We start from the raw sequence: 10,903 nt of genomic DNA on the forward strand, positions 1-10,903 counted from the left end.
AGCAGGGTGAGTGGGAGAGGGAGAAGCAGGCTTCCCACTGAGCAGGGAGCCCGATCTGGGGCTCGATCCCAGGACTCCAGGATCATGACCTGAGCTGAAGGCAGAGGCTTAACCGACTGAGCCACCCCGGTGCCCCGAAGCCTTTATTAAAAAAAATTTTGACCTACAAGGTCCTGCATGATCTGCTTCTGACCCCGTAACTATGACCTCACCTCTCAAGCTGTATCCTTGCTGTTCCTTTTGCCTGCACTGCTCTTCCCCCAAATTTCCATATGACTCATTCCCTCTCTACCTTCAGGTCTCTGCTCAAGTCTCCTTATCACAAAAACCTATCTGACCATGCCAAATAAACTAGCAAGCCCGACCTCTATCCCAGCTCTTCCTATCTCCTAATCCTTTTTCCCTCTAGAGCAGTTACGTATATACGTTCATCAGCTTTCTCCTTAGAGGACAAGGATAGTGTTCTGCTTCCTGTTCTATTCCCAAGATTTCATACAGTGTGCCTGATATGTTTTAGGGCTTTAATAAATGAATGAATATTCAATGATTCGTTGTTAAATGAAGGCCTGTGGAAATCAAGATGCTACTTTTCCAAAACATCAGAGTAAAACTTAATTCTTCAAGCCACAAACAATCCATTTTCCAGGATGCATTAAAGAGAAAGATTAATTCAGTGAGTCACACCCACAAAAGGTGAAATGTTCCAAGGAGAGACTCTAATATTAAAGTTGGCCCAACTGGGTCTGAGCAGAGTCATGTTAGCTTCAAGATCCATGCTTTGAAAAAGATTTTGACTGAGATGTAAATACTTATAACTCATTCCCACAAATCTGGAATGCCTAAACAGTCATTCAAGTTGGGATTTCTTCAACAGGTTACTCGGTCATTGAAACTTGGTCCGTTTGATCCTGAAACCCTTCCTCATAACAACTTTGTATGACAGGAATGTGCATCATTCTTCATTCTCTGGTGACTGTCTTATTAACATTCAGCATTAAGTAAATAAACAGACCACTGGTTTGAAAAGCAAACTGAAGAGGATTTTTACACTTAGGAACCCATCTTCATTCAAATAAGATATAAAGCCCTATTTGCTCCAGTATAAAGGTGAGGTAAAACATTCATTGTGGAGGTGAGGATGGGTTGGTACCTCTATAACCAGAAGTTTTAACAGCTTTGATTAATAGTTCTGTGGTCTGGGATCTCTGGTGGAGGTCTTTGAGAATCTTTCAAGGTGTCTGGAGGTCAGAAGTATTTTCATGATACTAAGACATTATTTTTCACACTCATTCTCTCACAAATGCATAGTAGAGTGTTCCAGAGGACATCAAATATGTGGCATCACAAGAGATTGAACTCAGGAGCATATATGAGGATCTAGCTGTTTTCTATTAAACCAAACATTAAAGAGATTTGCAGAAATATAAAACGATGCCACTCTTCTCACTAAATATTTTTTGTTTTGTTTTAGAAAAATGCTATTTATGTTAACATGTGATTTTTAAAAAGGATGACAATTCGGGGCGCCTGGGTAGCTCAGTCGGTTAAGCCTCTGCCTTCAGCTCAGGTCATGATTCTGGGGTCCTGGGATGGAGCCCAGCAGCGTCAGACTCCCTGCTCAGTGGGGAGTCTGCTTCTTCCTCTCCCTCTGCCTGCCAGGCCCCCTGCTTGTGCTGTCAAATAAATAAATAAAATCTTAAAAAAAAAAGGATGCCAGTTCTTTTGGAATGTAGCTTTTGGGGGAGCTCCAAGCCCATTTTCCTCCCTCCATCCTGTTAGGCTGCTGGTTTTCATTGGTATGATGGAGCTGGGTAGAGGGGGACAGGAATGAGGCCATTAAAATGCCACAAAGCTCATTCTTACCAAGATTCAGGCACTTTTCTTGAATAAATGCTTCTCAGATTGTTTCAAGCATTTGGCTAATGTCTACAACTCCCAGAAAGTTAATTTGGACCTTTTTTTTGCTATTGTTGTTGGCCAGTGCTTTCTTTCTTTCTTTCTTTTTAAAATATTTTATTTATTTATTTGAGAGAGAGAGACAGTAAGAGCAGGAACACAAGCAAGGGGAGGGGCAGAGGGAGAAGCAGACTCTCCGCTGAGCAGGGAGCCTGATGCGGGGCTCGATCCCAGGACCCTGGGACCATGACCTGAGCTGAAAGCAGACGCTTAACGACTGAGCCACCCAGGCGCCCTTTTCTTTTTTTTTTTTTTAAAGATTTTATTTATTTATTTGACAGAGAGAGAGAGAGAGAGAGAGAGAGAGAGAGAGAGAGAGAGAGAGAGTGCGCACAAGTAGGCAGAGTGGCAGGCAGAGGGAGAGGGAGAAGCAGGCTCTCTGCCGAGCAGGGAGCCCGATACGGGGCTCGATCCAAGGACCCCAGGATCATGACCTGAGCCGAAGGCAGCCGCTTAACCGACTGAGCCACCCAGGCACCCCTGGCCAGTGCTTTCATTACTTTTCTGGAGGAATGGATTTGGGAGTTCCTTACTCTGTCATTCAGAAACTTCTGTCCTCTAATTTTAAACATGTTGCCCTACTCTCTTCTTGTTTGCATTGTTGCTAATGAGAAACCTGATGTCATTCTTCTCTTTTTCTCCCTTATGTAACACGTCTTATTTCTCTGGCTGCTTTTAGGATTTTCTTTGTTATCATTGGTTTGGAGTAATTTCATTACAATGTGCCTTTGTGTAGTATTTTCCATGTTTCTTGTAGTGGAGTTCATTGAACTTCTTGGATCTGTGGGTTTATGTTTTTCATTAATTTTGGAAAGTTTTAGGACATTATTTCTTCACATATTTTTGGTCCCCCCACCTCTCCTTTGGGGATTCTATTTCCCTGCATATAAGGCCATTTGAAATTGTCCCATAGCTCATTTATGCCTTCTTTATTTATTTTGGATTCTTTATTTTTTTTAAAGATTTTATTTATTTGAGAGTGAGAGCACAAGCAGGGGAATATTTTATTTATTTATTTGAGAGAGAGAGAGCACAAGCAGGGGAAGCGGCAGGTAGAGGGAGAGGGAGAAGCAGGTTCCCCGCTGAGCAGGACCCCAGGATCATGACTCGAGCCAAAGGCAGACATGTAACTGAGCCACCCAGGCACCCCTGGATTCTTTATTTTCCTTTTTCATTTTGTTAGTTTCTATTGCTATGACTTCAAGTCACCAATGGTTTTCTTCTGTGATGTCTAGTCATTAATCCTATTCAGTGTATTTTTCTGTAATTCACATACCACGTAATTCATTTAAAGTGCACCCAATTCTTTTGAGTATACTGTTGTGCAACCATTACCACAATCAGTTTTAGAACATTTTCGTCACCCCAAAAAGAAACCCCATACCCCTTAGCAATCACTTCCCTTTTCATCCCAATCAATGCCCCACCCCCACCCCCATGCCCCCCTCGCTGCTTCCATCAGCCCTAGGCAACCACTGATCTACTTTCTGTCTGTGGACTTGCCTATTGTGGGTATTTCGTAAATGGAATCATACAATAGGTGGTCCTTTGTTCACTGGCTTCTTTCACTTAGCAAACTATTTTCAAGGTTCTTCCATGTTGCGGTATGTACCTCCTGCTTCTTTGTAGGCCTGGTTATGTCAGTTTGGAAAATAGACATTGTAAATTTTACTTTTTTGGGTGCTGATTATTTTTCTTTTAAAAAGATTTCACTTATTTGAGTGAGAGAGAGCAGAGAGCACAAGCAAGGAGGGGGGAGGGGCAGAGGGAGAGGCAGACTCCCGGATGAGCAGGGAGCTTGACTCCGGGACCCTGGGATCATGACCTGAGCCTAAGGCAGTCGCTCAACCAACTGAGCTACCCAGGCGCCCCAAGAGATTTGTTTGGATGTGTTAAGTCTGACATACTTTATGAGACATCCACAGGAAGATGTCAAACAGGCCATAATGTATATAAGTCAGGTGTTCAGGAATGAGGTCTAGGCTAGAGGCCTAAATTAGTGGATCTCCCAAATATTTGCAATAATTAAGGCTACAAGACAAGATGAAGTCACTTAGGGAGAGCATGTTGCCTACAAAAGCAAGGGGGGCAGAGTCATACCCAAGGATACTCTTAATATTTGGGAATCGGCTGAAGGTGGAAGAGTAGCCAGAAATGTAGGAGAAAACCAAGTGAGAGTAAGAAACCGTGGAATGCTTTGGGCAGTCCCAGGAGAGGGTGATTGCCGGTAGGGAAGGGACTGCTGGTTTGGCAAGATTCTTATTCCCGGGTGATCTGGGTAAGAGCAGTCTCAGAGAGGTGGGAGTGGCAGAACCCAAACCGAATTAAGTTAAATATGGTCTGGGACATGAGGAAGTAGGACTGAAGAAAGGCAGAAGATTGGCTTTGCCAAGGACCACAGCAATGGAATCACGCCTGGGGCAGGATATGGAGTCCAAATTCACAATATGTTGACAACATCGTACATGAAACCACCTAGATGGCTACCAGTAAGAGAACAGTTGAACAGTGCTCCATTTATTCCACGGAATGCCATGAATCAGTTAAAAAGTTGTTATTAAAACATATCCAGGGCGCCTGGGTGGCTTGGTTGGTTAAGCAGCTGCCTTCCGCTCAGGTCATGATCCCAGGGTCCTGGGATCGAGTCCCACATTGGGCTCCCCCTGCTCTGTGGGGAACCTGCTTCTCCCTCTCCCTCTGCCTGCCACTCCCCCTGCTTGTGCTCTATCAAATAAATAAAATCTTTTAAAAAATGATATCCATTATATATTCACAGAAATTTTAAAAAGCATCAGAGCAATACTTCAGAAAAAGTAAAACATGGGTAGACGGTATCAATGTCAATACCCTGATTGTAATATTTTACTATCATTTCACATGTTACCTTTGGAGGAAACCCTTAAAAGTACATCTGATTTCTCTGTATTATTTCTCAAAACTACGTGGGAATCCAGTTACCTCAAAAGTTAAAAGTTGAATTAAAAAAATATTTCCAGTATGCACATCATTGGGCTTTTTTCCCCCAGGAAGCATTTATACCTCTCAGCATTAAAACCTCTCATTTTTCACTTTGTAAACAAAACCCAGCAAGGAGGGGGAGGGGCTGGCTTCCCTTGGGCAAGGGGAGTTTCAGCTTTCAAGGTCTCCAGGTCCGCGCCCGCCTCCGCCCCGCCCCCCCGCCTCTCTAGAAATCTGGGAGGACTAGTATTTCCAACAAGAAAGGCCACTCTAGCCCACCTCGGAGGCCCAAGTCTTGTTAGCCCAGAAAGTCAACGCCTCTCGCTCTCCGAGCAGGAGCGAGCTGGGGAATGCTCGGCCCTCTTCCGCTCAGCGAGGACAAACCTCTCTCGCCCACCCGCCTCGGCTCCCTCAGGCAGTCAGGGCCTCGCACAGCCTCTCCGGGGGATGCACCTATGGCTCGCGTTGCTCCAAAGACCTGGAAGGCCGGTGAGCAGGGCTGCGGCCGCGTTTTCCGGCCGGGATGAGTCACTTCCGGTCACGGACTCCCTCCCCCCGGAAGTGAGACCTGATGTAAACACCGGAGCCGGGCGTCAGGGCCCGAGAGGTCAGAAAACCGGGCCGCGGGCGGCGCCGACAGCAGGGGTTGGGATCGGGAACGCAAGGAGGTCAGGTCAGTGCAGGCAGCGGGGAACTGGGGCATGATCCAGTCTGGGGGAGGGGAGGGGTGGGGGCGGGTCCCTTGAACAGAGGTCTTGGTGGATGGGAGGGCGTCTCGGACAGGGAGCTTAAGTGGGTCCCGCGGTTGAAAGGAGTATGAGGGCGGTCTTGGACATGAGGAAGTGGAAGGGGGTGAGGCATCCGGGGGCAGGACTTTTGGGTGGCAGGGGTCTTTGGAATGGGGGTCCAAAAAGGGGTCTTGAAAGGTGGGTCTGTCCAAAGAATGAGTCTTTGGGGACTGAGGCGGTCCAATGGAGGTGGTACAAAGGGAGTAAGGTAGGTTTGAGCTCTTGGAGGGTTGGGGAGGGGGTGTGCTTGGGCAAAGGTCTTGGGGAGATGGGGGTTTGAAGGGAGTATAGGTGCCCTAGGACAGGAATCTTCGAGGGTCAGGCGTCTTGGTGGGGATGAGTTGTTCCAGGTAGGGGTTTCGGGAGGTGTGTCCTGGGCAAGTCTTGATGGGGAAGGGGTGTCCTGGGGCAGGGTGTTTGGGGGAGAGGATAGAGAATCTGGAGGAGGAATGTAAAGGGGATGGGGTTCCTGAGAGTAGGTTCAAGCCAATCTATGCTGGAGTCAGGGACAGAAAAGCACATGGAAGGGGGTGTCCCAGGGGTGGGCGATTTGGGGAGAGAGGGGAATCTAATGTAGGGTCTTTTAGGGCATAAGAGGGTCTGGGGGAACATCCAGGCAGGCCCTGGTTGGGCAGAAGTTAGCATGGCATGAGGAGGGGTCATCTGGAGCTAGGCATGGGATCCCCAAGGGGTTTGGAGAAGCCTGAGAGGAGGGAAGGTGTGAGAAGGCTCTGAGATGGTGGAATAAGTTGGGAGCCTCAGAAGGCTCACGAGGAGGGGAAGTCCTGTGGGTGGTGGACCAACCATGGCAGGTCTCGGGGCCAGGGTTAGGGAGATGTGGGGTCCTAGCCCCTTTCCCTGTTTATTGACAGGTGGAGTTGGATGCTAGGTCCAGGTGTGAAGATGAGAAGCCAGTGGGGGGGGGTGGTTCCAGGCCATGTGCGGCATTAGGGCCAGGATTGGCTGGGGGTGGGGAAGAGATGTCACTAGGGCCCCCTCTACCGACCATTACTTCCTGACACGCAGTGAGGGCCAGGGAGTAAGAAGGAGATGGGGAGTCCAACCAAGTCAGGGTAGGCCTGGAGCTGGGGTCAACCAAGTGTGAGAAGATGGAGAAGTTCCTGGCCATGCTCTTTGGGGTCTTGGGAGCTTAAGAGTGGAGACCCCAGAACTATCCCTCTTTTTTGTTGTCTTTGTAGTCCTGCTGGGGGCAGTAGGTAGCAGAGGAGGAGGAAGAAGAAACCAGTTGGGGACAGGAGTTCTAGGACTTGGAGGGCAAACCCCAGACTCTTCCCAACTCTACCCCCATTTGTATCCAGGGAAGCAATCCTGGACCATGACTCAGCAGCCACTTCGAGGAGTGACCAGTCTGCGTTTCAACCAAGACCAAAGTGAGAGAGGCTCGTGCTTGCACCTTTGTGGATAGGAGGGAGGGAGGGAAAGAATGGCCAGAGGTGGGTGTTAAGCCCCTGGCTTCCAACTGGGCATCGTTTGAGGCAGCCCGAATTTCCCCCATCCCCCAGGCTGCTTTTGCTGCGCCATGGAGACTGGTGTGCGCATCTACAACGTGGAACCATTGATGGAGAAGGGGCATCTGGGTGAGCTGTTGGCGGGGGAGGGGCAGTGGGCAGAAGGGACGGGCTGGGCATTGGCTCCCACCCCTACTGACACCCTGGTCCTTGTCCAGACCATGAGCAGGTGGGCAGCATGGGCCTGGTGGAGATGCTGCACCGCTCCAACCTGCTGGCCCTGGTGGGTGGTGGTAGCAGCCCCAAGTTCTCAGAGATCTCAGGTAAGTGCCCTCATCCCATCCCGCCCTTGGCCCAGATTCCCCGGAATCCTGGCTTCCTCCAGGCACCCCAGGGCACTGGCCGATGAAGATGTTAGAGCACTTCAGAGTCACACAGTGAGGCCTACAGCTTGGAACTCATGGATCTTACTGCTTGAGAAGCTTGGCGTTTTGCCTTTGTTTAACACTTATTGAATGCCTCCTGTATGCCTTGTCCTTACCTATGGAGCGCTTGCTGTGAGCCTCGTACCGTTCTAAGCACCCTACAGATATTAACTCATTTAATCCTCATGGTGACACTACGTGGCGGGAAGTATTGTTATCCCCATTTTTACAGATGAAGAAACTGAGGTCCAGAGAGGTTAGGGGACTTTTCCAAATTCACACAACCAATGGGTTATACAATCTCGGAGTCATCTCCCGCAGTGTCCTCTTGCTTTGGGCCTAGGAGCCATCTTGTTCTGAGGCTGTTTGTTGATCCCCCTGGGAGATGGTGAGAGAGGCCCTAGGCGAGTCACAGAGGTCTAGGACTCAGAAGCCTCCTAAGGGTACGGACTAGGAGCCTGGAGGCAAGAGATAGTTCCTGATGGGAAGTTACAGGCCTGGGTATGAGTCCCTGTCTGGTTGCTGATGGGCAGTGAAGTCCTCAGCCCGACAGTCAAACCCCCTCGAGCCTCGGTTTCTTCCTCTGTAACTGAGTATAACAGTCTGAGAAACCTGTTCTCTCACACATCACACCCACAAGTGCTCATGCTGGATGAAGCTCACATTGGTGTTAGCAAAAGGTTAAGCGAGTGGGTTGAGGTCCCATGGGGAGTAGGGGTGGGTCTTGTGTCACCAGGGCTGCCCCTCACCCTGAACCTTGGCCCCGACAACGCACCCACCTGCCCAGCAGTGCTGATCTGGGACGATGCCCGAGAGGGCAAGGACTCCAAGGACAAGCTGGTGCTGGAGTTCACCTTCACCAAGCCAGTGCTGGCTGTGCGCGTGCGCCATGACAAGTGAGCCTGAGGAGGACGGGGGTGGGGGAGGTAGGAGGTCCCCACAGCAGGCAAGACGGTTAGTCCTGGACTGGCATCCTGCCCTCCCCTCATGGACATCCTGCGTTGTGTGATGCCCACAGAATTGTGATCGTGCTGAGGAACCGCATCTACGTGTACTCCTTCCCCGACAATCCCCGAAAGCTGTTCGAGTTTGACACTCGGGACAACCCCAAGGGTGAGAGGACCCAGACGTGCAGGTGTGAGGGCAGGAGGCAGTGGGCAGGGCAGAGGGGCAGGAGTGAGGGGAGGCAAGGGGCGCCCGGAGAAGCTGGGAAAGGGGCAGGGAGACAGTCCTTGTGCAGAGAGGCTCCTATTCCCAGCCTGTCCATCTTGCCATGCCTTAGCCACTTCTCTCTCCCCACCCCTGGGTGCCCCAGAGCGTAGGGCAGAAACAGCCAGTAAGGACACGGGTGGCTGTGCCAGGGATCCTTGGGCCCTCCTGGGGCTGCCACAGCTGCGTCGGGAGGTGGAGAACCTGCCTCGCTGCTGGGGGGCGCAGCGGACGGCAAGCCCCCTGAGGGTTCCGTGGGGGCCATACATCACGGAAGGTCAAAGTGGGACCCTTACCCAGCTTCTGTCCGTTGCAAGGCCCTGCCCGTCCCACTGCCTGGCCCCTGCCTCCAGTTCACCAGCCTACCCCCTCCCCGAGCACTTTGTCCTCACACCCTAGGGCTTTGTGACCTCTGCCCCAGCCTGGAGAAACAGCTGCTGGTGTTCCCGGGACACAAGTGTGGGAGCCTGCAACTTGTGGTGAGCCATCCCGTGGGCAAGGGTAGGCGGGTGGGCTGCCTTTGCGGGCCCTTGGCCTCTGCCTTCCGTACTACCCCAAGCCCAAACTGCCCCTTCTACCGCAGGACCTGGCAAGCACCAAGCCTGGCACCTCATCCGCCCCATTCACCATCAACGCCCATCAGAGCGACGTGGCCTGTGTGTCCCTGAACCAGCCGGGCACGGTAGTGGCCTCCGCCTCCCAGAAAGGCACCCTGATTCGCCTTTTTGACACACAGTCCAAGGAGAAACTGGTGGAATTGCGCCGAGGCACTGACCCTGCCACCCTGTACTGGTGAGCAGAGGGTATGTGTGGTGGGCTGGTGACCCCCTGCCACCGGGCCTATGGGCATCACTGCCGGTGTGTCTTCCAGCATCAACTTCAGCCATGACTCCTCGTTCCTCTGCGCTTCCAGTGATAAGGGCACGGTCCATATCTTCGCTCTAAAGGACACCCGCCTCAACCGCCGCTCCGCGTGAGTACTCCCTGCCCGGCCCGGCCCTGCCCCCATCCCCTGCCCGTGTCCCACACCTGGGCTCAGCCAGTGCTGCCTGCAGGCTGGCTCGCGTGGGCAAGGTGGGGCCTATGATTGGGCAGTACGTGGACTCTCAGTGGAGCCTGGCGAGCTTCACCGTGCCTGCCGAGTCAGCCTGCATCTGCGCCTTCGGTCGCAATACATCCAAGAACGTCAACTCTGTCATTGGTGAGTGGGAGCAGCTCTTGCCTGGGGGTGCTGCATCGGCAGAGTCCACAGTTTGGACCTGCCGGAATTGTAGGGCCTGGGAAGCCTGAGAGAGGGCTAGAGTGGGCGGCTCAACTCCATCGCTGGGGGGAAGGCCTGGGGACAAAGGCCTGGAGGTAGACCCTAGGCCATGGGACCCCGGGGAGGAGAGGATTGGAGTGGGTGGTTTCGGCAGCCTTTAACCTTTTACCTGCCCTCCCCCTTCTTGCAGCCATCTGTGTAGATGGGACCTTCCACAAATACGTCTTCACTCCTGATGGAAACTGCAACAGAGAGGCTTTCGATGTGTACCTTGATATCTGTGATGACGATGACTTTTAAGGACACTGCGTGTTGTGCAACGGACCTGCAGTGGTAGATGGCAAAGCCTTCAGGGGGTCAGGAGTGCGGCGGAAGCTACCAGCCAGCAGGCATTAATGGGGCAGGGGCCCACCTGGCCCGCAGCAGTGCAGTGCCGAAACAGCTCACTTGCCCCCAAATGCTTCTTGGTGACTGTGTGCCTGCAGGGCCAGGCCAGGGACCCAGGGAGGGAGGAGACCCCCCTGGGACTCCCAGCCTGAAGACAGCCAGCGACCTAGAGGGAGTGCCCTCATTCAACATGTGGGGATTAAAAAACCTTCCCAGAAAAGAGACATCTCTAATGTGGTGAATATGAATAAAAGGCCCTTGATAGTATTTCTGGGGCTGGACCTGGGGGGCACGGGTGGGGCCCGGAGGAGATGCAGCTGAAAAGGCCCTGCGGGAGTTTCCAAGTAGGTGTGGCCCTCTTGGACCCTGACTTGTAAGGAAGTGGGATCCTGCCCGAGTCCTTCTGACAGCCCCTATCTGTATGTCCCGGAATGTGTGTCTGCATGTCCT

The 10,903-nt window shown here is 51.7% G+C and overlaps 1 protein-coding gene across 5 annotated transcripts; it reads left to right on the forward strand.

Moving 5' to 3' along the window:
- Positions 1-5,213: 5,213 nt before the first annotated feature.
- Positions 5,214-10,673, forward strand: WDR45 (WD repeat domain 45). 5 transcript variants are annotated; one of them, XM_027609183.2, is made up of 11 exons: positions 5,214-5,521; positions 7,022-7,093; positions 7,226-7,300; positions 7,390-7,494; positions 8,312-8,492; positions 8,615-8,709; positions 9,205-9,284; positions 9,389-9,597; positions 9,677-9,778; positions 9,861-10,006; positions 10,257-10,673. In XM_027609183.2, exons 1-11 carry the CDS (start codon positions 5,362-5,364, stop codon positions 10,364-10,366), a joined length of 1,335 nt encoding a protein of 444 aa, XP_027464984.1. In that variant the 5' UTR covers positions 5,214-5,361; the 3' UTR covers positions 10,367-10,673. The 5 variants fall into 5 exon arrangements, with proteins under 5 accessions (XP_027464984.1, XP_027464982.1, XP_027464985.1 ...); XM_027609181.2 differs by having other exon boundaries at positions 5,217-5,587; XM_027609184.2 differs by having other exon boundaries at positions 5,219-5,587; positions 8,384-8,492.
- The last annotated feature ends 230 nt before the right edge of the window (positions 10,674-10,903 follow it).

The sequence above is a fragment of the Zalophus californianus genome, chromosome X (assembly GCF_009762305.2).
Source record: "Zalophus californianus isolate mZalCal1 chromosome X, mZalCal1.pri.v2, whole genome shotgun sequence".
Classification (NCBI taxonomy): domain Eukaryota; kingdom Metazoa; phylum Chordata; class Mammalia; order Carnivora; family Otariidae; genus Zalophus; species Zalophus californianus.

Excerpts from the sequence above, each read along its gene's own strand:
- WDR45 (XM_027609181.2), top strand. The coding sequence starts at position 5,362 with ATGCACCTATGGCTCGCGTTGCTCCAAAGACCTGGAAGGCCGGTGAGC. Across the intron at positions 9,779-9,860 it reads CGCCTCAACCGCCGCTCCGC|GCTGGCTCGCGTGGGCAAGG; the intron begins GTGAGTACTCCC and ends TGCTGCCTGCAG. Across the intron at positions 10,007-10,256 it reads GAACGTCAACTCTGTCATTG|CCATCTGTGTAGATGGGACC; the intron begins GTGAGTGGGAGC and ends CCCTTCTTGCAG.